At 69.8% G+C, this 23,243-nt stretch overlaps 1 protein-coding gene across 2 annotated transcripts in view; it reads right to left on the bottom strand.

The window, feature by feature from the left end:
* The window catches only part of ASIC4 (acid sensing ion channel subunit family member 4), a 58,684-nt gene that overhangs the window by 21,954 nt on the left and 13,487 nt on the right, over nucleotides 1-23,243 (bottom strand). Inside the window, exon 1 of one of the 2 annotated variants that reach the window (XM_062578864.1) lies at nucleotides 1,842-3,058. The exons of the other annotated variant lie outside the window; for it this stretch is intronic. Coding sequence (XP_062434848.1) covers nucleotides 1,842-2,417 — 576 coding nt within the window. The 5' untranslated portion in view covers nucleotides 2,418-3,058. Of the gene's footprint in view, nucleotides 1-1,841; nucleotides 3,059-23,243 lie in introns of those variants that run through there. 2 annotated transcript variants of the gene reach the window in all.

Here is a 23,243-nt window from a genome sequence, read left to right as displayed (position 1 = left end):
GGATGCCTGCTCTCAAAGGCTCGGGGGGGCTGAGCAGGGGACTCGATGGGAGGGGGCTGCAGGACCCCTTCCTCGGGCCAGGCCAGGCTGAGGAGTGGGGCTTGGATCAGCCAGCACTTGCCATCCATGTGCTCAAACCTGCTCCCATGCCAGGCGTTGGCACAGCACCCTGCTGCCCCCTCCCCCCCCCCGCCAATCCTTTGCTTCCCCTCTGTGCTGGCTCACTGCCTGCCCTGCACAGGATCCCAGTGGCCAGGCTCCCTCTTCCCGGCCTCAGGCATGTGCTGCTAGCACATGCCGCCGGTCCTGCACGCCCACCCACTGAGAAACAGGGTCCCGGTGGCAGCCCTGGCAGCCGCTCCGCCGCCATGCAGCACGGTGCCCGCCGCGCGCAACGTCCTTGCTCCGGGAAGCTTGCACCCAGCCCAATCGGGCTGCGCGCTCTGCCCTCCCGGCCTGGCGGCGCAGCCCAGCGGCCTCCCCCAGCTCGGCAGGGTCACCCAGCGGGACCCTCCGCCTGGAGCCCGGCATGGCCGAGCCGGAGGGCAGCCCCACGTGCCAGCTCCAGAGCTCCCTGCTCCCAGCCCTGCCCTCATCCTGCCGAATCGCAGGACGATCCTGATGCGCAAACGACTCAGGCTACGGAGGACGGAGAGCCCAACAAAACCCCCGGATGAGCAGGGCAGCACCCCCGCTGTGCTTCCTCACCCCACTGCAGGCAAGCGCTGCCCACACCAAGCCCCACACAGGGCAGCCCCCCCCCCAAACAGCGCTTTCATGGGGGCAGCATCACTCTGCACAGAGGACCGGCCTCGCACCGACAGGCTCCGAGTGACACAGGACATGCTGCGCCAGCCATTTCCAGCCCCCCGGAGCCTCCGCGTCCTCCTCCCCAGAGAGGCGCCTGGCCGGTGGCACCCCCTCCCCAGCGCGGCGCGGGCTCCGGCTCGCAGCGCTGCTCCTGCGAGCGCAGCCAGCAAGCAGAGCCGTAGCCCCTGGCAGCCGTAGGAGAGAGGCGGCTCATTTCCAGAGTCATTACGGGCTGAAAAGGGTCCCATCAGGTATTCCGCCCGTTCAGCACATTTATTTTCCCAAACCACAGCGGGGATTTGTGATTTCAGGCTCAATATTAGAGAGAGCTGCACACTCGCACCGCCCGGCTGGGAGCCTCGCTGACTGGGCAGGCACGGGCGCTGCTGGCGGGAGGCGCCCGCCGCCCGCCCCGGCTGCGAGCGGGCCAGCGCGGGCCGGCCGCTGGCCGCCTGGACAAAGCCGTGCCTCCGCAGCAGACCCGCTCGGGGCGCTCAGCCTGTGCGTCTGCACACGTGTGCGCGCAACGCCGACAGCCCCCAGGACAGACCCGCACCCCACTGCCAGCCCCCTAAAAGCAGGGGGCTCCTCTCTGTGCAAAGGGGTCTATGCCCCCCCACCAATCCCCTCCTGCTGTGCAAAACAGCCTGCTACAAAGCAGTCTGCCCCGCAGTGAAGAAGCTGGCTGGAGCGGGGCTGTACAGCAGAGCTTTCCCCCTTCCCACCGCACACCCACCCCGGGGACCTCCAAGCCCCGCTCACCCACGCGCCCCAGCCCCTGCCTGCAAGCCCCTCCGTGGAGGACATGCGGGCAGCCCGGTCCTGCGGCACAGAGACCTACAGAGAGCTTCCACAGAGGATTCCCACTCTCTCCATGTGAAACTTGGAGGGAAACTCAAACACAGAGAGATGCAAACTTCAGCAGCAGAAGCCAGCCAGGGAGACCTGCTCCAGCAAGGCACGGCCGGGTCAGTGCCCCCAGAGCCGGCAGGGGTCCCGGGGGACGCAGGCTGAGCCAGGTGTGCACTCACCACAGTGAAGTCACGGGAGGAGCAGTTCTCACCGCTGAAGTTGCAGCTCTTGAGCATGTCGTCAAGCTGATGGCCGGTGCGATTGACGATGTCAGCCATGTCGGGGTCAGGGTAGAGCAGGTCCGTGGCCTTATGGCCATCCCGGTCCTTGGGGGGCAGTCCGGTCATGTTGGCCAAGTGGAAGATGTCAGCGTCGGTGAGTGCCGAGTGGCGGTAGCGGTTGATGTTGCAGATGGTGATGGCAGGGAAGACCATCTCACGGATGGCCTCCTCGTCCAAGGCCATGACGTGGGGGTGTTCCAGGTAGAGCAGCGCCAACTTGGCCGCCTGGTAGAGGAAGAAGGCGAGCGAGGCCAGGAAGGCAAATGCCCAGAGGGTCTGGCGCACACCCAGCCGCCCTGACCGGCAGATGTGTCCAAGGCCATGCAGTGTGCTGGTGCTGGCGAAGGTAGCCAGGTCCCGGGAGCGGGGCCGCGCGGGCTCCTCAATCAGGCTCTCCTTATCTCCTTCTTCTTTCTCCTTTTGCTTCTCATCCTCCTCAGCAAATTTGATTTTACACACGATCTCAATCGGCATCTGCCCAGCGCAGGCGGCGTGCCCGGCCAGCGAGCTGCCCCCGGGCACGGGCACTGACCGAGATGCCGGCCAGGCGCTGGGAGGGGGCTCGGGTCCCCCCCAAGCCCCAGCGCGGCGCCAGGAGGGCCGAGCCGTCTCGGGAGGGAAGCGCAGCCCCTCTCAGCAGCTCCGAGCCGCCGCTTCCCTCTTGTCTCACTAGTCGATCGTCTCCTTGTGCCTTCGCTTATCAGCACGAATACAGCTGTCAAAAACCCCTCTCTCTCCTCTCTCTCGCTCCGTGTCTCTGCCTCTCTCCTTCGCTCCTCTCTGGTTAAGACCCCAGCAGATACAGGCAGCATTTAGGCATCATGTGCTAATAAAATCCAGGGAATACTTAATAATTCAAGACATGTCAACATTATTTCATCGTCAAATAAAGAGCAAGCGCTGGAGAAAGAGGCAGTGTGAAGGGCCCGGCGCCTCCGGGGCAGGGAGCCGCGCTGCGCCCTCTCGCCAGCCCCGGCTCCGAAGTGCTGCTGGAGCCACTTGTTTGAATGGCTCGGGAGCTGCCGGAGCCGAGCCGTGCCGAGCCGAGCCGAGTCGAGCCGAGCGGAGACGAGTTGGAGCGAGTTGAGCCGAGCAGAGCCGCGCCGCGCCGCGCGAGTCGTGCCGAGCGGAGCCGCGCCGCGCCGCGCCGTGCCGTGCCGAGCCGAGCAGAGCCGAGGCGGGCGGGGCACGGAGCCTCCCCCCCCGCCCCGCCGCCCCCGCCCCCGCCGCCGCCGCCTCGCCCCGCCGTGGCCCGGCCCGTGCGCCCGGGGCAGCGCGGCGCGGCGCGGCGCGGCGGGGGCGGGCAGCCGGCGGGCAGCTCGCCCGGCGGCCCCCTCCTGCTCGCCCGCCTGCGGACTCCTCCTGCCTCGGCGGCTCCCTGGCCGTTAACCGCCTCCCTGCCGCGGCCCGCTGCTCCTGGAGCGGGGAGGCGCCGAGCCGCGGCGCCCCCGCCGGGCAGCCGCCCCGGGAGCCGGCCCGAGGCCGGCCCGCCGCGGGGAGCGGCCCCCGGGCTGCTGCTGCTGCTTGCGGCCCCCGGCGCCCCGCGGCCTCCTCAGCCGCCCCGCGCCCGCGCCCCGAGCTCGCCACCCCCTTGCCGCCGGGACGCGCCGGGTGCCGAGGCCCGGATCCCCTCGCCTCGTTTCTGCCCCCCGTCTGTGCCACGCGGCCGGGCTCTGGGCAGACGCTTCCCCGGGGCCAGCGCGCAAGCGGCACGGTTCATCCCAGGCAGCCCCTGCCCCATTGCCGGGATCCCTCCAGGGAGCGCTCGCGTCTGCCCTCGAGCACTGCCCCAGCCGCCCAGCAGCACGGCCCTGCACGCAGCGCGGGAAGCGGGGTGCCCCCCGCCCTCCTGCCCGCAGCTGCCCCTGCAGCCGAGGGGCTCTGCCTATGCTGCTCGGCGGCGTTGGTGCCCACGTGAGGCTGCGAGTTCACCCTGCAGCACCAACGGCAGAGCCACAGCATGCACCAAGGACAGAGCCCACTGCTCCCCGTCCACAGCACGTCATGCTCTCCTCCCGCTCCCTGCCTCAGTTTCCCCAGCTGGCAGCAGAGGGCTCAGCTCTGCTAGGAGGGCTGAGATGGGCCCCCGACCTGCAAGTGGAGCAACCCTCTGCGACTCCGTCCAACAGCGTGGCCGTGGGGGGAAGCACCACCTCCCTCCCCAGGACAAGCCCAGCACCACGCAGCCCCCCTAGAGATGCAACGCTTGCCAGGAGGCGCGTGCCTGGCTGGGAAGCTGGGGTCCTAGGAGGACGAGCGGTGAGACAACACCCCCAGTGAGCTCAGCAGATGCCTCGCCTCCCCCGGGGACTGCACCGCAGGTCAGCATGACCTTCACTGTGCTGCCGATGCCAACGGCAAAGCTTTCCCCAGTCGTCCGGCAAGCGCACACACATCTTCAATCTTCCCATCGATCCGTGCATGGCACACATGTTCCTGCCTCCATGCGGGTCAATACAGCATGATAGGCTGCCTCCGGCAGGGAGCACGCTTCACCCTGCCCAAGGGATGCGGAGAACATGTGCCAGCCCGTGTCACCAGCTCTGCCACTCACCCGGGGTACAGGGAGATGCACAACAGGGAGCTCGCTGGGCAGGCAGCCCCACACTGTCACCACGTGTGTGTGGCCCCAGCCACGTTGTGACCAGACCCAAACCACTTCTGCAAGGCCGGGGTGCTTGGTGAGACAGCAAGTGCCTGATCCTGTGATGAGGAGATCTCTGTGCAAGGCAGTGGCCTGCACTGGGTCCTTGGTCTGCAGAGCCTGGCACTGAGTCCTCGTTGGTGTCTCAGTGCCGTGGCGGTGAGGGACATGAGGGCACCGAGGATCTGCCAGGCAGGTCCAGGGCATCAGCACAGCAAGAGCAACGCAGCTGGGTCTGCCCCATGGGCGATGGTCAGGTGGTCCCCACTTGCCCCACACAAGGAAGAGGTCCAGCCTCTCCCTGTCATGGAGACTGCCCTTGGCACCGCTGCGGTCCCAGAGCAGGGCCCTGGCTGCCACCATGCCAGGCCTGGGAGGTGAGGTGCCATGTGAGGGGCAGGATTCAGGGACACTGCAGCCTGGTCCCCCAACACTGGCACCAGGAAGAGGTGCCCAGGACCTGCCAGCCTGGCCTCACGCGGGCAGCACTTTGCTCCCAAACCCTTCTTCTCACTTCCCAGGCCAGGCGGATGTGAGCAGGGCTGCACAGGGAGCCACTTCTCCCGGGTCACCTGCAGCTTTGCTGCGGGGCCACCTTTCAGCCTCCACTGCCTCACCCCGCATGGAGCACAAACCACAGACCCCTGTCCTCTCCGCGTGTCCTCTCTGTTCTTTGCTCCATTTGCAACTGCCCCTTTAGCACGGGTCACCCATTAGCATCCTCCCCACACCGTGGCCTGGTCCTCTGCAGCCAAGGACGTGTCCTCTCCGCCAGGCCCACAGTCTGCCCTGCCGCCAGGCCCACTGTCTGTGTGCAATGCCAGCCAGGTGCCAGGGCCAAAGCACAGCCAGGCTGGCTGGGGCTGGGCTCAAGCCATGCCCAAGTAAGTGCCACCCCACTCAGGGACCGCTTTCTCCTGGGACCAGACAGGACAGTGAGCAAAGCACGAGCTGGGAAAGGCCGTTCCCACAATTTGGCAGCACGTCGCGCGTCTCAGGCAGTTCCGCACCGAAGCCACGCACCTGCGGTGAAGCACAGCCCACGTGCACGGGGAGGATGAAGAGCCACGAGAAGGAACCCTGCAAAACGCAGCGGGGCTGGTGTGTGTCTCAGCCCGGCCGGGGACAGCGCAGCGCCCCCCGCTCTGCAGATCCAGCCCCCGGTTTTAATACCAACAGCCAGGAAAAACCCAGCGCTTCGAGCTCAGCTCTGCCGACCTCACTAGCCGCCGCGCAAGCGAACGGACAGGCGAGCCGGCTGCAGGCTCTCCGGCAGCCTGGGAGACGGGGCTCCTCGGGGCTGGCCCCGCGCAGGGCAGCCGGGCCGGCCGAGCGGCTGGGGGCACACTGCGCAGGGCTGCATATTGCGCTCACAGATGACGCGGGACGGGGGGGGGGGCACCAGCGCCGGGGGAGACAGCGCTGGAATTCAGAACGATGTTGACAAATCGGAGAAATGGTCTGAAAGCAGTTAGATACGATTCAAAAGGACAAGCGCAAAGATCGAGGCGCAGGCAGGAGCGAGGGCTGCCCAGCGCGCGGAGGGGGAGAGCGGCCGGGGGCGAGGCGGCGGAGCGGGGCGGGAGGCGAGGGCAGGGCCCCGGCCGGGGGCGAGGCGGCGGAGCGGGGCGGGAGGCGAGGGCAGGGCCGGGGCCGGGGGCGAGGCGGCGGAGCGGGGCGGGAGGCGAGGGCAGGGCCCCGGCCGGGGGCGAGGCGGCGGAGCGGGGCGGGAGGCGAGGGCAGGGCCGGGGCCGGGGGCGAGGCGGCGGAGCGGGGCGGGAGGCGAGGGCAGGGCCGGGGCCGGGGGCGAGGCGGCGGAGCGGGGCGGGAGGCGAGGGCAGGGCCCCGGCCGGGGGCGAGGCGGCGGAGCGGGGCGGGAGGCGAGGGCAGGGCCCCGGCCGGGGGCGAGGCGGCGGAGCGGGGCGGGAGGCGAGGGCAGGGCCGGGGCCGGGGGCGAGGCGGCGGAGCGGGGCGGGAGGCGAGGGCAGGGCCGGGGCCGGGGGCGAGGCGGCGGAGCGGGGCGGGAGGCGAGGGCAGGGCCGGGGCCGGGGGCGAGGCGGCGGAGCGGGGCGGGAGGCGAGGGCAGGGCCCCGACGGGGGCGAGGCGGCGGAGCGGGGCGGGAGGCGAGGGCAGGGCCCCGGCCGGGGGCGAGGCGGCGGAGCGGGGCGGGAGGCGAGGGCAGGGCCGGGGCCGGGGGCGAGGCGGCGGAGCGGGGCGGGAGGCGAGGGCAGGGCCGGGGCCGGGGGCGAGGCGGCGGAGCGGGGCGGGAGGCGAGGGGAGGGCCCCGGCCGGGGGCGAGGCGGCGGAGCGGGGCGGGAGGCGAGGGCAGGGCCCCGGCCGGGGGCGAGGCGGCGGAGCGGGGCGGGAGGCGAGGGCAGGGCCCCGACGGGGGCGAGGCGGCGGAGCGGGGCGGGAGGCGAGGGCAGGGCCCCGGCCGGGGGCGAGGCGGCGGAGCGGGGCGGGAGGCGAGGGCAGGGCCCCGGCCGGGGGCGAGGCGGCGGAGCGGGGCGGGAGGCGCGGGCAGGGCCGGGGCCGGGGGCGAGGCGGCGGAGCGGGGCGGGAGGCGAGGGCAGGGCCCCGGCCGGGGGCGAGGCGGCGGAGCGGGGCGGGAGGCGAGGGCAGGGCCCCGGCCGGGGGCGAGGCGGCGGAGCGGGGCGGGAGGCGAGGGCAGGGCCGGGGCCGGGGGCGAGGCGGCGGAGCGGGGCGGGAGGCGAGGGCAGGGCCGGGGCCGGGGGCGAGGCGGCGGAGCGGGGCGGGAGGCGAGGGCAGGGCCCCGGCCGGGGGCGAGGCGGCGGAGCGGGGCGGGAGGCGAGGGCAGGGCCGGGGCCGGGGGCGAGGCGGCGGAGCGGGGCGGGAGGCGAGGGCAGGGCCGGGGCCGGGGGCGAGGCGGCGGAGCGGGGCGGGAGGCGAGGGCAGGGCCGGGGCCGGGGGCGAGGCGGCGGAGCGGGGCGGGAGGCGAGGGCAGGGCCGGGGCCGGGGGCGAGGCGGCGGAGCGGGGCGGGAGGCGAGGGCAGGGCCGGGGCCGGGGGCGAGGCGGCGGAGCGGGGCGGGAGGCGAGGGCAGGGCCCCGGCCGGGGGCGAGGCGGCGGAGCGGGGCGGGAGGCGAGGGCAGGGCCGGGGCCGGGGGCGAGGCGGCGGAGCGGGGCGGGAGGCGAGGGCAGGGCCCCGGCCGGGGGCGAGGCGGCGGAGCGGGGCGGGAGGCGAGGGCAGGGCCGGGGCCGGGGGCGAGGCGGCGGAGCGGGGCGGGAGGCGAGGGCAGGGCCCCGGCCGGGGGCGAGGCGGCGGAGCGGGGCGGGAGGCGAGGGCAGGGCCGGGGCCGGGGGCGAGGCGGCGGAGCGGGGCGGGAGGCGCGGGCAGGGCCGGGGCCGGGGGCGAGGCGGCGGAGCGGGGCGGGAGGCGAGGGCAGGGCCGCGGCCGGGGGCGAGGCGGCGGAGCGGGGCGGGAGGCGAGGGGAGGGCCCCGGCCGGGGGCGAGGCGGCGGAGCGGGGCGGGAGGCGAGGGCAGGGCCCCGGCCGGGGGCGAGGCGGCGGAGCGGGGCGGGAGGCGAGGGCAGGGCCCCGACGGGGGCGAGGCGGCGGAGCGGGGCGGGAGGCGAGGGCAGGGCCCCGGCCGGGGGCGAGGCGGCGGAGCGGGGCGGGAGGCGAGGGCAGGGCCCCGGCCGGGGGCGAGGCGGCGGAGCGGGGCGGGAGGCGCGGGCAGGGCCGGGGCCGGGGGCGAGGCGGCGGAGCGGGGCGGGAGGCGAGGGCAGGGCCCCGGCCGGGGGCGAGGCGGCGGAGCGGGGCGGGAGGCGAGGGCAGGGCCCCGGCCGGGGGCGAGGCGGCGGAGCGGGGCGGGAGGCGAGGGCAGGGCCGGGGCCGGGGGCGAGGCGGCGGAGCGGGGCGGGAGGCGAGGGCAGGGCCGGGGCCGGGGGCGAGGCGGCGGAGCGGGGCGGGAGGCGAGGGCAGGGCCCCGGCCGGGGGCGAGGCGGCGGAGCGGGGCGGGAGGCGAGGGCAGGGCCGGGGCCGGGGGCGAGGCGGCGGAGCGGGGCGGGAGGCGAGGGCAGGGCCGGGGCCGGGGGCGAGGCGGCGGAGCGGGGCGGGAGGCGAGGGCAGGGCCGGGGCCGGGGGCGAGGCGGCGGAGCGGGGCGGGAGGCGAGGGCAGGGCCGGGGCCGGGGGCGAGGCGGCGGAGCGGGGCGGGAGGCGAGGGCAGGGCCGGGGCCGGGGGCGAGGCGGCGGAGCGGGGCGGGAGGCGAGGGCAGGGCCCCGGCCGGGGGCGAGGCGGCGGAGCGGGGCGGGAGGCGAGGGCAGGGCCGGGGCCGGGGGCGAGGCGGCGGAGCGGGGCGGGAGGCGAGGGCAGGGCCCCGGCCGGGGGCGAGGCGGCGGAGCGGGGCGGGAGGCGAGGGCAGGGCCGGGGCCGGGGGCGAGGCGGCGGAGCGGGGCGGGAGGCGAGGGCAGGGCCCCGGCCGGGGGCGAGGCGGCGGAGCGGGGCGGGAGGCGAGGGCAGGGCCGGGGCCGGGGGCGAGGCGGCGGAGCGGGGCGGGAGGCGAGGGCAGGGCCGGGGGCCGGGGCCGGGGGCGAGGCGGCGGAGCGGGGCGGGAGGCGCGGGCAGAGCGGTGGCTTGGCAGCCGGCAGCCCTGCGAGCTTGCCAGCGGTCAGACAGCAGCACCCAGGCCAGCCCCGGCCAAACACGCAGCACGGGCGGTGGGTCAAGCCCCTCCAGGCAGGAGGTGCCGGGCAGGTGTGGGTTATCCGCGCATGCAGGAGCTCTGCTTCCACGTGCCCAGCAGTCAGGCATCTGTTTGGAGAAGCAGCCGGTAGCTATGAAAGAGCAAGAGATGCCTTGTTTACTCAGGATGTGGGATTTGCCAGTGTAATGTGGGATCTCTGAGCTCTGTGGAAACAGGGATGTTGCTCAGGATTGTGTGAAGATTTTGGAAAGAGCACAGAGAGCAGCGATGGAGACCAGCTGTAGGCACTGGGGTTTTGGGGGAGGCTGAGAGGCTGTGTCCGACAAAATAAATGCTGTGACCACAGGAGGAGATTTGGATGAGACATCGGGAGCCTTTCTAGTGCTGAGGGTCCCGATGCACTGTAAAATGTAGCAGGGGTTAGGCGGTGTCTCCACTCGGGGAGACGCTGGCCCGCAGCCTGAAGGGGTAGGACTGGTCCTGCCGCAATGCCCTCCAGCCCCGTTGCCGTGATTCATTCCTCTGAGACAACAGACACTGCCTGTTTCTATTCTCAGGTCAATCTAGGATCCAGTTGTGACTTTCCTCTCTGAGCCAACAGATTGATTATTTGCTGTACCATCCTCTGACCTTCCACTGGGCTCTGCCACCAGAGCTACATCCCCCTGGCCACCCTGTGGGGCTGTGGTGACCTGGGAGCGAGGAAAAGGGCTGGGGAGAGGAAGGGCGACGTGGCAATGACAGGCACAGGGTGGTCCCAGCCCGTGTGCATGGGCCGCCAGTGGGATGGGGAGATACAGGTGATGGGGTGGCTACGGAGCTGCGACCCCTCTCTGCATGGCCCCAGGCACGCCGGGCTCTGGGGACTGTGCAGTGCAGCCAGCATTGGCATGAACTGTTTAACCAGGCCAGCCTAAATTATTCAGGCAGATTATGCAAAGTTGTGAATGAAGAGAGGCCCCTGGGGTCTCAGCCTGTCCCCTCCCCACCTGTCTGGGACAGGGGCGCCGACGGAGTAGCTCCGGCTGTGCCTTGCAGCGCCAACCCCATAGCTCTGGGAACAGGGCCAGGCCGGGGGTTTGCAGCCTGCTTTCAGCTAGCACGTGGCTCCTGCGAGCAGAGCTGGGTCTCTGCATCCCACTGGGCAGCTGCCTGCGGATGGCACCCCTGGGCGCAGAGCAGTGCGTGCGTGCGGGTGCACGGGGGGCTGCGGGACCCCTGGGAGCAGGCACAGTGGAGAGGCTCGTCCGTACGGAGCACCCTTCAAGCAGCGGCTTTGCCACCCCGCCTGGCGCTGGTGCCACAGTGGTGGGGAGCAGGAGGTGCCTGTGAGCTGTCCCCAGTGGCGAGGGGACACATGTGCCTGCTGCTTGGAGCTGGCCTGGCCCCAAATCCTGCCTTCTAGGCACTTGTGCCACCAACCCAAGCCCTACCGGCGGGCCAGCAGCTCTGCTGCTGTCTCTTCCTTTGCCAGCGCTGGACGCGGCCCGACGCCGGGAGGGACGTGGGTCTGGGATGATCATTAATTTTGATCTAATTGAAGGAAACATGACCGTGGAGCCCAGCTGGCCGCGGCGCTCGCCTCTGCCGCGTGCGGGCCAGATCCTCCGCAGCCCCGGCCAGGGGCCGGATCGACGAGCGCGGCCCCCTCCCTCGCCTGGCGCGCCGGCAGGCAGCGCGGGCGCCACCGCGGGAGGTGCGGGATGACAAGACGTCGAGCCCAATCGCAGCAGAGCGGCGGCAGCGCGGCCGCGGGGCGCACGCCGGGCACCTCCACGGGCGGCAGGCGGGCGCTCCTGCAGCGGGGACAAACCTCGCCCTGGCCAAACCCGAGGCTCTCCCGCCGCGGTGCTCGCCGGCCCACCGCGCTGGGCAGGGCAGGGCACGAGAGCAGGAGCAGGCAGCACTGGGAACGGCAGGCGGGGAGCTGCCCGCGCCAGCGCTGGAGCGATCTGCAGTGTGACGAGCCGTGCGATGCGGGGACGGGGAGGAGAGCAGCTCCGGCACGGCACAGCTGGCCTCACTGGTGTCCCCGGTCCCGCAGGGCCAGGCGGTGGTGGGGCTGGACGCCTCCCATGTCGGGGGAGCTGTTCCTGGGTTCGGCCCACGGAGCGGCGCGGCGGCAGGTGACGCGTCTGCCGGGGCCGCACAAACGCAGCTGCGATGCCCCATTAATGCAGTGACACCAATTACATATAATACCCCCATTAAACGTGCTACTTCATTAAATGCTTTACCCCAATTAAGTGCAATACCTTAATTAATGCAGCACCCCAATTAAGGACAACACTCCCATTCAATTCATTACTTCATTAAGCACAAAACCTCAATTTGTGAGCTATGCGCACGAGCTCTATCAGTCACAAGGTGCTCTGGACACCTTCTGCTGTCAGCAGACAAGCAGCGCTGGGCTGGCGCGGCCAGCTGGGCCCTGCCTCCAGGATCTTGGGGAGCGGGTTTCGGTAGGGTCTGGCGCCTGCCAGCGCCAGCACCACGCGGAGCAGTTCCGCGGCAGGACACGCGCCCGCGGGCCGGGACGACGCTGGGCCCAGCACCCTGCTGGGACGGTCCTGGTGCTATTCCCGCACAGCGCCTCTGCCCGCAGCGTGAACCCTCCCCGATCCACCACTTGTCACCTGCCTGGTGGTTTATAAAACTTTAAAGCTAATGGTGTAATAAACTCCAATAATGATATTGCAGCTGCACCGGGGCACCCTGGGATGAATACATTACCGGAGCCGCAGCAGCTACGACGGGGAGGGCGGCACCGGGGCTGGGAGACGCTCCAGCCGGCGCTGCGGGAGACGGGCCAGCCGCGCCACGCTCTGCCACGCGGCGCGGGCCGCGATGCCAGGCCTCCCCGGTCCCCGCTGCGAGCAGGGAGCCTCCCGCTCCGCTCGCTCCCAGCGCCTCCAAGCGACAGCCCAGCAAAGGTGGCTCGCGGGCAGGTAGCCCACGCTGGCCCGCAGTCCAGTTTGATCGCAAAAGCTGAGCAGAGGTCGGGGGGAGCAGCATGGATCTTTAATGCAGCCCACTGGCAGCTCCTGACTCACAGGCTGGGGACGCTGCAGTGGATGAGCTGGGCTGAGACTGGGTTACCAGCTTGCTCCCGGCTGTGACGGGAACTCGTGGCACTGGGCTCCCTCCTGGGATGAGCCCCACCTCTGCAGGCAGCCCCTGAGCCGAGCCTGGGCGTCCTTGTCCTGCCCCAAAGCTCCAGCCCCCTGCGCTGCCCGGGGGGCTTCCAGCAGCGCAGAGCTGCACACGGGGGCAGGGGCCTTCCCGCGCTGGCGCAGCTCGACGGGGCAGCGCGTAGCCCAGGGGACGCCGGAGGGGCACCGCACAGCGGTGTGCAACCTTGTGGTGGCGAGCAGGGAGGCCGCGAGCCTGATCTCAGCCACGTGCGGCCCTGGTGCTGCCCGGAGCAGGAGGGCCCGGGCGGCACGTCCCCCGGCACCGCGCTCTCTGGCGAGTCCGGAGAGGCACGGCCTGCAGGCAGCCCCGGTAAGTCTCCTCGCCAGCATCCCAGCAGCGCCCACGCGAGGCAGCGCGGGCTGGTGCCGGTGGGCCGCGGCTCCTCTGGCTTGGCCCTGGCCCCGAGGGACGTGAGGAGCTGGAAGGAAACGTGCCCAGGCAGCGGAGCGTGCGGATCAGCTCTTCATGCTCTGGGAGACATTGCTCAGCTGCTTCCTCGCGCTCGGCTAAGCCCCTGCCCTGCCCTTCCTCCTGCAGGGACAGGGACCGTGCCAGCGGTGGCAGGATGGGGCCTGGGGCAGAGCCTTCCTGCTCCTGATGACCCTCAGCCCCGGGCTCCTGCCCCGAAGCCGCACGCAGGGCACCCTGCTGCTCCCTGGACCGCTCGTCCTGCTCCATCAGCACCGCTTAGCCCAGCTGGCTCCTGTCCCCCGCTTGCTTTTCCTAAAACAACAGAGCCATAAACTGCCAGCAAAGCTGCCTCAGTGCAGCATTATGGCTGAGATTTTAAATGCACCCAAGTCAGGAAATTCAAAGTTATGGGTCCCTGAGCAGCTGTAGCTCAGCCACATGGTGCCCATTACGGCCCTGTGCGTGCACAGCTGCCACGCCACGGGCAAGGGGCAGAGTTAGCATCACCATGGGAACCATCACTCCAGATTTCCCGACATCTGTATGATTAAAACCTCAACCTTAATGCCACATCCCCATCGACGGCATGTGCAGCATGGGCATCCTGCCTGCCTCCGGGCGGCCGGGTAAAGCAGCTGGGAGCTTTGTATCTCTCCTCTTCTCCCCCAGAGCAACGTCCTCGGCATCAGAGCAGTTCCCAACGGATGCATATCCCTGTCCCCCAGATGGTAGGGACAGGGGGCCCGGAGCTGCAGGCCACAACCCGTCCATCCCAGGGCCTGAGCTCCTGCCAGGGGAGACCAGGTGGGGCTGCACGTGTCCCTCAGCGGCTGGCAGAGCTGCCGATGGCTGGACAAGGTTGTGAGTCTGCAACAGTGAGCGGCAATTTGGAGGAGACCCCAGGGAAATCCCAGTCCAAACACGGCACACCGGCTCCTGGGGGCTCAGATCTGACCCGGCCTCGGGCTGCAGCGGTGGGGACACCCCGAAGCCGGCGAGCGCGCACCGCGGGCCCCGGGGCTGAGTGCATTGCAGCCGCGGAGCACAGCCGGCTGCCGAGCGCGCTGCATCAATCAGCCCCAGCATGGGCCGTGAGCGCCGACTGCACAGCGGATACTGCCTGCTACTGAGCACATGGCAGCCGCAAACGCGCCCTGTGTGCTGTGCCGGGGGCTGTGAGGACCAGGCAGCCAGTGTGGAGCTTGCTGCAAGCCCCGAGCACCTCGCTGGGAGCCATCCTGAACACACTGCAACTAGGGAAACCGGCTGCTCAGCATCCTGGAAATGCCAACCCCAAATGTGCGCTGGACAGCCCACTTCAGACCCCAAGCGCCAGCTCCCTGCGAGCGCGTGGCTGACACTGAGCCCTGAGCACACTGCGACTACCAGACCGGCCACGGGCGCTGAAAACCGCGCTGCAAACAGCATGCGCTGTGGGCTGAGTCCTGAGGGCACGGCAGGGAAACCACAGGCTGACTGCACTGCAAACGCGGGGCCCAGGGAGTGCAGAGCGGACAGACTGCCCCAAAAGAGGCTGCTGTCTAGCGCTGCGCACAGGTTAAACAGCCGGAGCACCATAAACAGCAAAGGCACCGTGAACCAGGTCCCAGCCACGCTGCGGGCAGCGACGGCAAAGCACGCTGCGAGCGAGCCGCGAGTCACAGGTACTGCGCGCTGAAGGCAGCGCCAGCAGCAAGCGCACCTCGAGGAGCGGGCAGGGAGCGAGCGGTCAACGGGAGCGAGCCGCAGGCTCCCCAGGCTAAGCCCGCTGCAAACACCACACGCGGCGGTGGCCATGAGAACTGGACAAAGCGCCAGAAGTCTGCTGTGAACACTAATCACACTGCAGGGACCAAAACACTAAAGGCGCAGAGCACACCGCAAATAGCAGGCCAGCGTAAGCACTGACTACACTGCAAATGCCAAATATAACAGGCTCTGGGCACAGGAATATGAAACACTGCATGCACTGAGCGCTTGGCAAATGTGAAACCACAGCTGGCACCAAATGCTGAGCAGGCTGCAAACAGCAAACATGGTGGGTACCAAACCCGAAGTCACTGCATTCACCAAACACTGCAGACACTTAGTACAAGCGCTGTGCAAATAGCAAACATGCCACAGGTATTAAGTGCTGAGCACTCTGTAATTATCAGCAAACCATGGGCATCAAGCACCATGCACACTGTGATTGCAAACACACTGCAGGCACCACCTGGACTAATACACTCCCAGTAACAAGTCCGTGGCCAGTGCCGAACACCGAATGCACTAAAACCAGATGCAAGAGTGTGGGTATGGGCTACTGCATATAGCAAACTGAGTACGCTGCACATTACCAAACCCAGCCCAGACGCTGAGGTACTCCAAACACTCAGCACAGCATGGACATGGTGAATACCAAACAAACGCTTTGCTCACACCCTGTAATGTGCTACACTGTAAATAGGAAACATGCCAGGGCACCAACCGCCAAGTACACCGCAGACACCAAACAGACACAGCTGCAGAGCGTGGAGCACAAGCATCCCATGCTGACTGCCGAAAGCTGAGCGTGCTGCAAACAGCAGCCCTCTTCCGTCACCGTCTCGGAGCCCGCGGCAAAGAGCAGCTCCCTTCAGGCACCGAGTGCTCTGCAAGGATCAGCTCCTCCAGGGGCACCAAGCACAGGGTGCACGGCGTGTAGCAGACGTGCCGCAGGTGGCAAGCAGCAGCTCGCTGCAGGTGCCAGCAAACCATTTGCACCAAGGTGCTGAGCAGGCTGCAGGCACTGGCCTCAGCAGAGGCCTCAGCAGTGCTGGACGTGTGGGATTTGCTTTTCCAGCATCTCCAGCTGTGGTGTGTGATGGGGAACCCCTGGCCGCTCTTGGATGAAGCTGTTGGGCTGGAGTTTCCAGCCCCATGGCTTCCCCACCCTTGGGTGCGTGGGCCCTGCTCGTCTCTCCAGGAGCAAAAGCCGTGCAGGAGGGCTGGTGGTGCGGCACATGCCGGCGTGCTCAGGGCCTGTTATTTCATTTTCACTTGTCCCATCCCATTAGCACAGCTGTCTGCCACCAGAGAAGGGAAAATTGATGCTAAACGGGATATCAATTTATCATGGAGTGTGTCACCCGCCGCACGGCTCTGCCAGCCGAGCAGCAGCGCCGCGCCGCACCAGCCAAGCGGCACCTGTAATTAACAGCTCGTCAGCCGCCCCGGCGCGGGGCAGCCCGGGCGCAGCCGGCAGCGCAGCGCGGGGAGCCCCGGCTGCGGGGCCGCCCGGCGGTGCTGCCAGCCCCGTCCCCGCCGCGCCCCCGCGAGCGCCGGGCGCGAGGCCGAGCCGTGACCCTCGCGCGGGGCGACGCTGCCCGGCCCGGGAGCCCGGCTCGCCGCCGCGGGTACGGCCGCGGCCTGCGCTCGGTGAGCCGTCAGTCCCGCCGGCGGCGCTGGCAGAAGCGTAACGATAACCGCGCCGTGCGGGGCGGGCACGGGCCGCGGGCGCCCCTCCTGCCTGCTCCGTGCCCCCGGCCGGCCCTGCCGCGCGGGGATGCCCAGCCGCGCGGCCCCTCTCCCGTCGTGCCCGGCTTCGCCCAGCCGGGCTCGGGCGCTCCCCGCCGCGGAGCCCGCGGGCCCCCGGCACCCGCGGGCGGGGGCTCTGCGGCGGCAGCGCCGCAGCCGGCCGGCGGGAGGGCGCGGAGCCGGCAGAGCGGAGGCTGATTGCTGCTTTGATGTTAAACACCCAGAGATGAAATGCGTGCCCCAGGGCTGCGTCCCTTGCAGCCGGCCGGCCGGCCGGCCTCTGGCTGCAGAGCCGTGCCAGCGCTGGGGCCGATAATTGGATGCATGTTTTTTCCAATGAGTTTGTATCATTTTTATGTAAATTTGACATTTTCCTGATGTTCTGTAATATGCACAAAGCAAGTGCCGCTCCTGCCGTCGGCAAAGCCTATTTCCTTCCTGTCTGAAGTGCTGTGTTGATTTAAGGGCCTGCTAATATGCGCAGCCGGCCCCCCCTCCACACACATTAACACGTGCGCACATTAACATGTGCACACGTGTCCCGCCGGCTCCGACCTGCCTTCCTCAGCCTGGCGTCCAGCCCCCGTGGCCCGAGTGCCAAACGCAAGGTCTGGCCTGCCGCCGGGGCCACCTCAGTGCTGCCTCGACCGCTAACCCATCCTGCGCCATCACAGCTCGGAGCTGGGTGCTGAGGCGGCTGGGGTCCGTGTCCCGTGCCACCGAAACCGAGGGGCACGTTCCTGGCAGCGCAGGGAATTACTGCTAATTAACCGCGAGCCCGAGGCTGCGGGCGGCTCTGCAGCTGGGCGCTCTGAACTCTGCCTCTCGGGGAGCTGCCGGCGGGACGGGCATCCCGTGCTCGCGGGCATCCCGGCACCTCCGCCTGGCAGGCGTCCGCGTGTCCCAGCCGTCCCCAGGACGCAGCGCCGAGCGGGGCTTCCCCGCGGCCGCGGCCCCGCGTTTCTCGGCACGGCACAATTTTCCCGCTGCCAGTGCGGGCGAGCGGGTTTCAAAGGCAGCGCTACTATTTAAAGCCCTTATTGTGAGCGTCCTTGACACCGGCAGCCGCATCCCGCTGCCGATCCATGTGAGCGCATCCTGGCCCGGCCGGCGGGAGGAATGCAGCTAACGACGAGCGAGCGCAAAGCTGCCTCCTCTTTGTCCTGATCACAAAGCGGCTTCCCAAACAGTCCCCACCGCCCCGCTCCAGGCGGCTATTTATAGCCCACCCTTCCCTAGGGCATGCCGGGAATTTCCTCCCGCCAGCTACGCGCCCGGGATCCCGCTAATGGGCCGCGGGCGGCGGCGGAGGCTTTCCAGCGCGGCTCGCGGCTGCGCCGCCCCGGGGAGCTGCTTGCGCAGACGCCCCGTCCCCGCGGGCTCCCACCGCAGGGGCCGCAGCGCCGCGGACGCTTTGCCGGCGCAAGGCTCCCACGGGCAGGGCAGCGCCGCTCGGACGCCTGCAGCTCGCCGACCCTGCGTCGCACCCCGAGGCTGCCCGTCTGCAGGGACGCAGCGCAGAGCTGAGCACCCCGGCCGGAGCGCCCTGCGCCGCACGCCCCCGCCCCCCGGGCCCTGCTGCGTCCCACGCGGTGCCTGCTCCCAGCTCCCAGTCGCAGCCGGCATCTGCAGCACCGCCGTGCCACCCGCAGCGCTCCGCAGCCGATATTGGTGAGAGGCATTGACAGGAAATGAAAGATTAATGCTCTCAGCGTCACCTGTACTGGCAGCTTCACCCAGAGCCCTCAGCTGCCGAGGACGTGCTTGGCATGATAACCTGGCCCAGCGCCCGGGGCCGGGCTGGCCGTGGGGCAGAGGTGCCCACGGGAGATGCTGACAGCCCTGTCACCGCACCAGGGCTGTCCAGCGCCAGGCCAGCGCCTGGAGATGCAGCCGTGGAGAGTGCCAGGCCTCAAAGCTCTGCGCAAAGCCTGAGCCGCTTCCCTACCTCCTTCGGCACGGCTGAGGGGCCGCGAGCTCCGGGGAGAGCTCGCGGCGGGTCGGGGACCCCAGCGCCCCGCTGGCTGAACGCCTGGCACGGCGAGCAGCGCTGCGCAGCGGAGCAGCCAGCGCGCTGCCAGCAGTGACTCATCCCTCGCGCGGGGAGGGGTTGAGCTCAGCCATCTCTGGCTTGGAGCACGTGGCTGCCCGCACACCTGCAGCTTCTGCTGCAGCTGCCGCGTCGTCGCCGCGCGCAGCTGGGCGCTCGCCTGGCACCCTCGTACCGCAGCACCCTCCGCCCTGCCGAGCACCGGGGCTGGCCAGGCGGAGCAGCCCGGGGAGCCTCAGCCGGAGCCCCGCAGCAGCTCCCGGGGGAGGCGCTGGCCTGGCCTGCCTGGGGCAGAGCGGAGGAGGAGACAGCCCCATCCGCGCACGCGGGCGTGCAGGGCCGCTGCTCTGCGTGCACCTCCGGCCCTGTGCACGTGCCTCCTGGGAGACGCGTGTGTGCAGGTGGCTCCCCACACGCCTGCTTCCTCTGGAGTGCCAGGTGTGTCTCTGCAGGCTTTCATGCATCCCTCTGTCCCCGTGCCGTGCAAAGGCGGGGGGGCACATTCCCTGCTGTGCGACCCTGGGCACACATACCGCTGGGACCATGGGTTTCTCCTTGGGTTCCTTGGGTTCCTTGGGCACCTTAGCATGCTGGGTTCTGGTTTTATGAAATATGGCCCCTATAAATCCTTCTGGGTGTGAGCCGTAATTCTCAATATATTTTCAAATATAGTTCAATTATTTTTCCCATATATCATGGGGAAATTGCATTGGCGAGTGGCGGCGCTAAGCAGGGAGCGCGTGGCGGGGCGGCGTTAATAGGATTGCACATGGTATTATGCATGAGGTCGTTCAGGACACAGTGGGGAACCTCGCGTGCTCCGGCGAGACGGGAAGGAATAAATCAGGCTATTAGCCCAGCACCTTGGTCAGGTTTGCAGGGGATTAATCTCTGCAGCATGCGGGGATCCACATGGAGCTGGGAACACAGCTGGACCTCCTCCCCAGCCCTCCCTCTCGCGATCGCTGTCCTGCTCCCTGCGTGCCTCTGCCAAAGCGCTAGCGAGCGGAGGCAGCGCTGAACGTGCCAGCGTCACCCAAGTTTGTTTCTGAAGGCCCTGGCTGTGGCCACGTGATGGATCACCAGGTCTCAGCAGGGAGCTGCCATCCTTTGCCTGTGCTCAGGACCGTCCCCAAGCCCTGGGACAAAGCGGCTGGGCTATGGCTCTGCACCCAGGGGAAGTGCCGGATGTCTAGGGACCTTCTCTGGAAAAGCCTCATCCGTGGCTTAGGGTTGCAGAAGGGCTGAGGATGAGCACTTCCCCAGCGCAGAGCCCCTGTTCCGGCTGCGCGGGGCGAGCGAGGGCGTCGTGCGCAGCGCAGCCTGCCCCCGCCGCGGGTGGGCATCGCGGTGCGGGCTGCCACCGCTGTCCTCTCTGTTTCACCATGCAGCAAGTGCTCGGCCAGCAGTACCTGGGGAGCAGCCGCAGCCTTCAGGATGGGCGCGGGTAATCAGCCGGGACAGTCACATTTCTTTACGTTCGCCATGAATATTTATGCAATTTGCGCAGAGCTGCTGGAGCCAAGCTGCTGAGCTGGTTGGGAAATGTCAGCCGGGCCCCCGGCTCCTCCCAGGGCCTGCGGGTCCCCTCTGGAGCTGGCCCCGCTCGGCCTCTGCACGGCGAGGCTCCCCGGGACGAAGGGCAAGCCGGGGGATGGATGGAGAGGGGGGAGGGCAGGGGGTCCGGCAGGCTGAGCTCAGCCCCTTCAGCCCCTTCCATTGCAGCTGCCCTCGGCAGCACCGGGCCCCTGCCGTCGAACAGAAGAGCCGGCCGTGGCCAAGGCTGTGCCGGGCGCTGCCAGTGCATGCCCCGCAGCGGGGCGTCCGCACCCGGCACGAGAGGGTGGGCAAGGCCCGGGGGAGACGCTCTGAGCAGAGCTCCTCGGGCACGGCTGGAGCGGAGCACGCGGTCTGGGAAGGGCACCCGGTCTGCAAGGGGGGCTGGCGCAGGCAGGTGGATAGACCGCGGCGGACACGTGGGGGCTCAGCAGAAGCACCTGCAACAGCTGCTGCCGCCGCCCCCTCCGCGCTTGGTGCCGTGCGCGGCGCGGAGGCGGCCGTGCGGACGGCCCCTGGGTGTCTGCCGGGGGGTGCCGGGCCCTGCGGGTCACTCGGGCAGAGACAGCAGCACCCCGAGGTGCGGGGGCTGCAGGTGCACGCGGGGCGCGGGGCTCCCGCGCAGGGGCCGGGCTGTGGGCTTCCCCGGTGCTTGGCAGGCTGCGAGAAGGCCACAGTCTGGTGACAAACCACTGCGAACCCGGCAAACAGTGAGCACCCGCAAGCGTCCGTCCGTCTGTCCGCCACTCCCAGTCCCAGCTCCCAGCCTGGTGCTCGCCGCGAGCCTGGGCGCACAAGGCCGCGCGCTCACCCACCCGCCCAGGGCAGCAGCAGTCCCTGAGCCGGGCAGGGTGCCCCTTGGCACCCGCAGCGCCCACACACCGCCCGCCCCGTGGCTGTCCCGAGGGAGCGCGGCCGCCGCGCTCCGCGCGCAGGTGCCCCGCGGTGGAAACGGGGCTGAAGGGCGCTGCGGGAGGGCCCGCGGGGCGGGAGGCCGGGGTGCTCCCTGCCCGCGAGGGGGCTGGCCGTGCTGGAGCAAGCAGCCGGTGCAGGTGAGGTTTACAGTACAGGGAAAAACAAATTATTAATCATGAGAGCAGCCCCAGCCGGGCTGTCAGGGCCGCGTGGGCTCATGAATATTCAGCACCGGGCTGAGCACTAAATCTCATTTAAATGTCAGGGACCATTAGCCAGACAGAGAGGGGGCTGGGATGGCGGCTTCCCGCTCAGCGCCGAGCCCTGAGCGCGAGCCGGCTGGACAGCTCGGCCGGGGCGCCGGGCAGGACCGGGCACCACGGAGCGTCTGTGGATCCCTGCGGGATCCACCCGGGGCCTGGCCGCACACGGCACGGCTGGGCAGCGCTTGGCCTGGTACGCTGGGTGCCCTTAGCACGGTGCCTGGGCGCTCCTTGGGGGTGTCCGAGACCCCCGGGCATCTCGGACAACCAAAAGCCTCTTCGGATCGCTGGTGGCCACGGAGAAGCCACGCTGGACGCCGCCAGCCCCGCGTCTGGCCGCCCTGCGGCAGGGGACCGGACGCTGCCAGCGCCCGCCGCGGGAGGGCCGGCGGTGCCGCGCGGGCGCCCGTGCCGGCGGCAGCCGGAGCAGGCTGTGCCAGGCAGCGGGACGGCGAGAGGCACGTCTGGGCGCTGCCTCCCCGTGCTGGCACTCGCGCTCTCTCCAGCTCAGCAGGGGCCTGGCAATTACACGGATACGTTTAAGCTCTTAATCCTGCTGAAGATTATTCCAAGGTCGGGGCGCCAGGCAGGTCCCCACGCGCTGCCAGGCTGCGACGCTTCCCTGCTGCCATCTGCCGGGACACGCCAGCCGAGGGGACGCCAGCACCCGGGCGCACGGCCGCCCCGCGCGCCTCGGCCCCCGGCACCGCTCCACGCGCAGCGCTGGCCGCGGCCACAGGCATCCCGGCAGTGCGGGACGCCCTGCGTGCAGCATCTCACAGGCACGGGTGCCAGTGCCAGCTCTCCCACTTCCCGGTCCTACGGCTCCCCACAGGCTGCCTGTGTTGCTGCATGGACACACTCCTCCACGCACGGCTGGAGGTCCCAGCCCTGCACTCAGCACGTGGAGCTGCTGCAGGCACCGGCCACCGGCACCGCGACACAGCCAGGGTGCAGGGGCATGGCTTGCAGATGGCACGCGGAGCAGGGCAAAGGCTGGCAGCGCGGGGCAAGGGGTGGCGCCGGGGCATCAAGGGCTGAGGACATCATCCTGGCACCGGACCGGGCAGGATGGGCGGGTGGCTGGCTGGCCTGGGCTCTCCTGCCAGGTGGTGGCCCAGGGGGATGGGGAGGCCCTCGGGGAGGGCGGGCTCTCAAGCAGGACAGAGGGGACACCTGGATGTGGACAGGGGCCTGAAGAGCGCACCTCTGGGAGGACACAGAAATTCAAAGAGGCAGAGGTGCGTCTTCGCCGAGGGCTGTGTCTTGGAGGGCCTGAGGGTTCAGCTGACCAAAGAGATGCCGCCACAAGCTATAAAACTTTTATCCTCGGCAGCACTGGTGGGGAAGGGAGTGGTCCGAGACGGAGCAGAACAAACTGGGCTCCACCTGAAGCACGTGGAGAGAGTGGGACAGCCGCTGCGTTGCATCCCATGAGCTGTGCTGGAGTCTCCTCCAGGCACCTTCAAACGCCCAGCGTGAGCGTTTCATGAGGTTATTGCCTTTGCCATGGCAGGGACACAGGTCATGCTAGAAGAAAAGGAGCCGACTCGAGGCCGCGGATTTGCGGCGAGGGCCCTGGCCGTGCAGCCGGCAGGACGGCTGCTGCCCAGGGGCAGGGCGAGGGCTGGCGGTGCGGATCGGCGGCGGGGCGAAAGCCGCCTGGGACGCGCCTCCTCTCCGTCTGCAACGGGGCGGCCGTGCCGGCGCCGGGCTCCCCCGGCTCGCGGGGGGCTCAGCCCCGTCCACCCCCCTGCTCACCCGCCAGCCCCCTTGGGCCACCGCGCTGCGCCAGCCCCACGTCCCCGCAGTCCCAGCCGCGCAAGGGCCTCGGAAAGATGCTTCTCCGCCCTCCGCCTCCCTGCAAACGCGGCCCAGCTCGCCCGGGCACGGGGAGGCGGCGCGCTCTCTCCCGCTGCGGGAGGCGGTGGGGAGAGGCGTGTGGCCGCCGTGGCCGCCAGCCCCGGGGTCCTCTTTGCCCCAGGTCCCACTAGCCAGCGGCGCCGCCCCCAGCCCCAAGGCGCTCTTGGCGCCCCAAACCGCTGCATCTCCTCCAGCTGCCGGTTGGGAAGGTAAAAATATTAATGATTATTACAAAA

The sequence above is a fragment of the Rhea pennata genome, chromosome 6 (genome assembly GCF_028389875.1).
Source record: "Rhea pennata isolate bPtePen1 chromosome 6, bPtePen1.pri, whole genome shotgun sequence".
Lineage (NCBI taxonomy): Eukaryota > Metazoa > Chordata > Aves > Rheiformes > Rheidae > Rhea > Rhea pennata.
The sequence above is the reverse complement of the archived record's forward strand: the minus strand, read 5'-3'. Positions and strand labels throughout refer to the sequence as shown.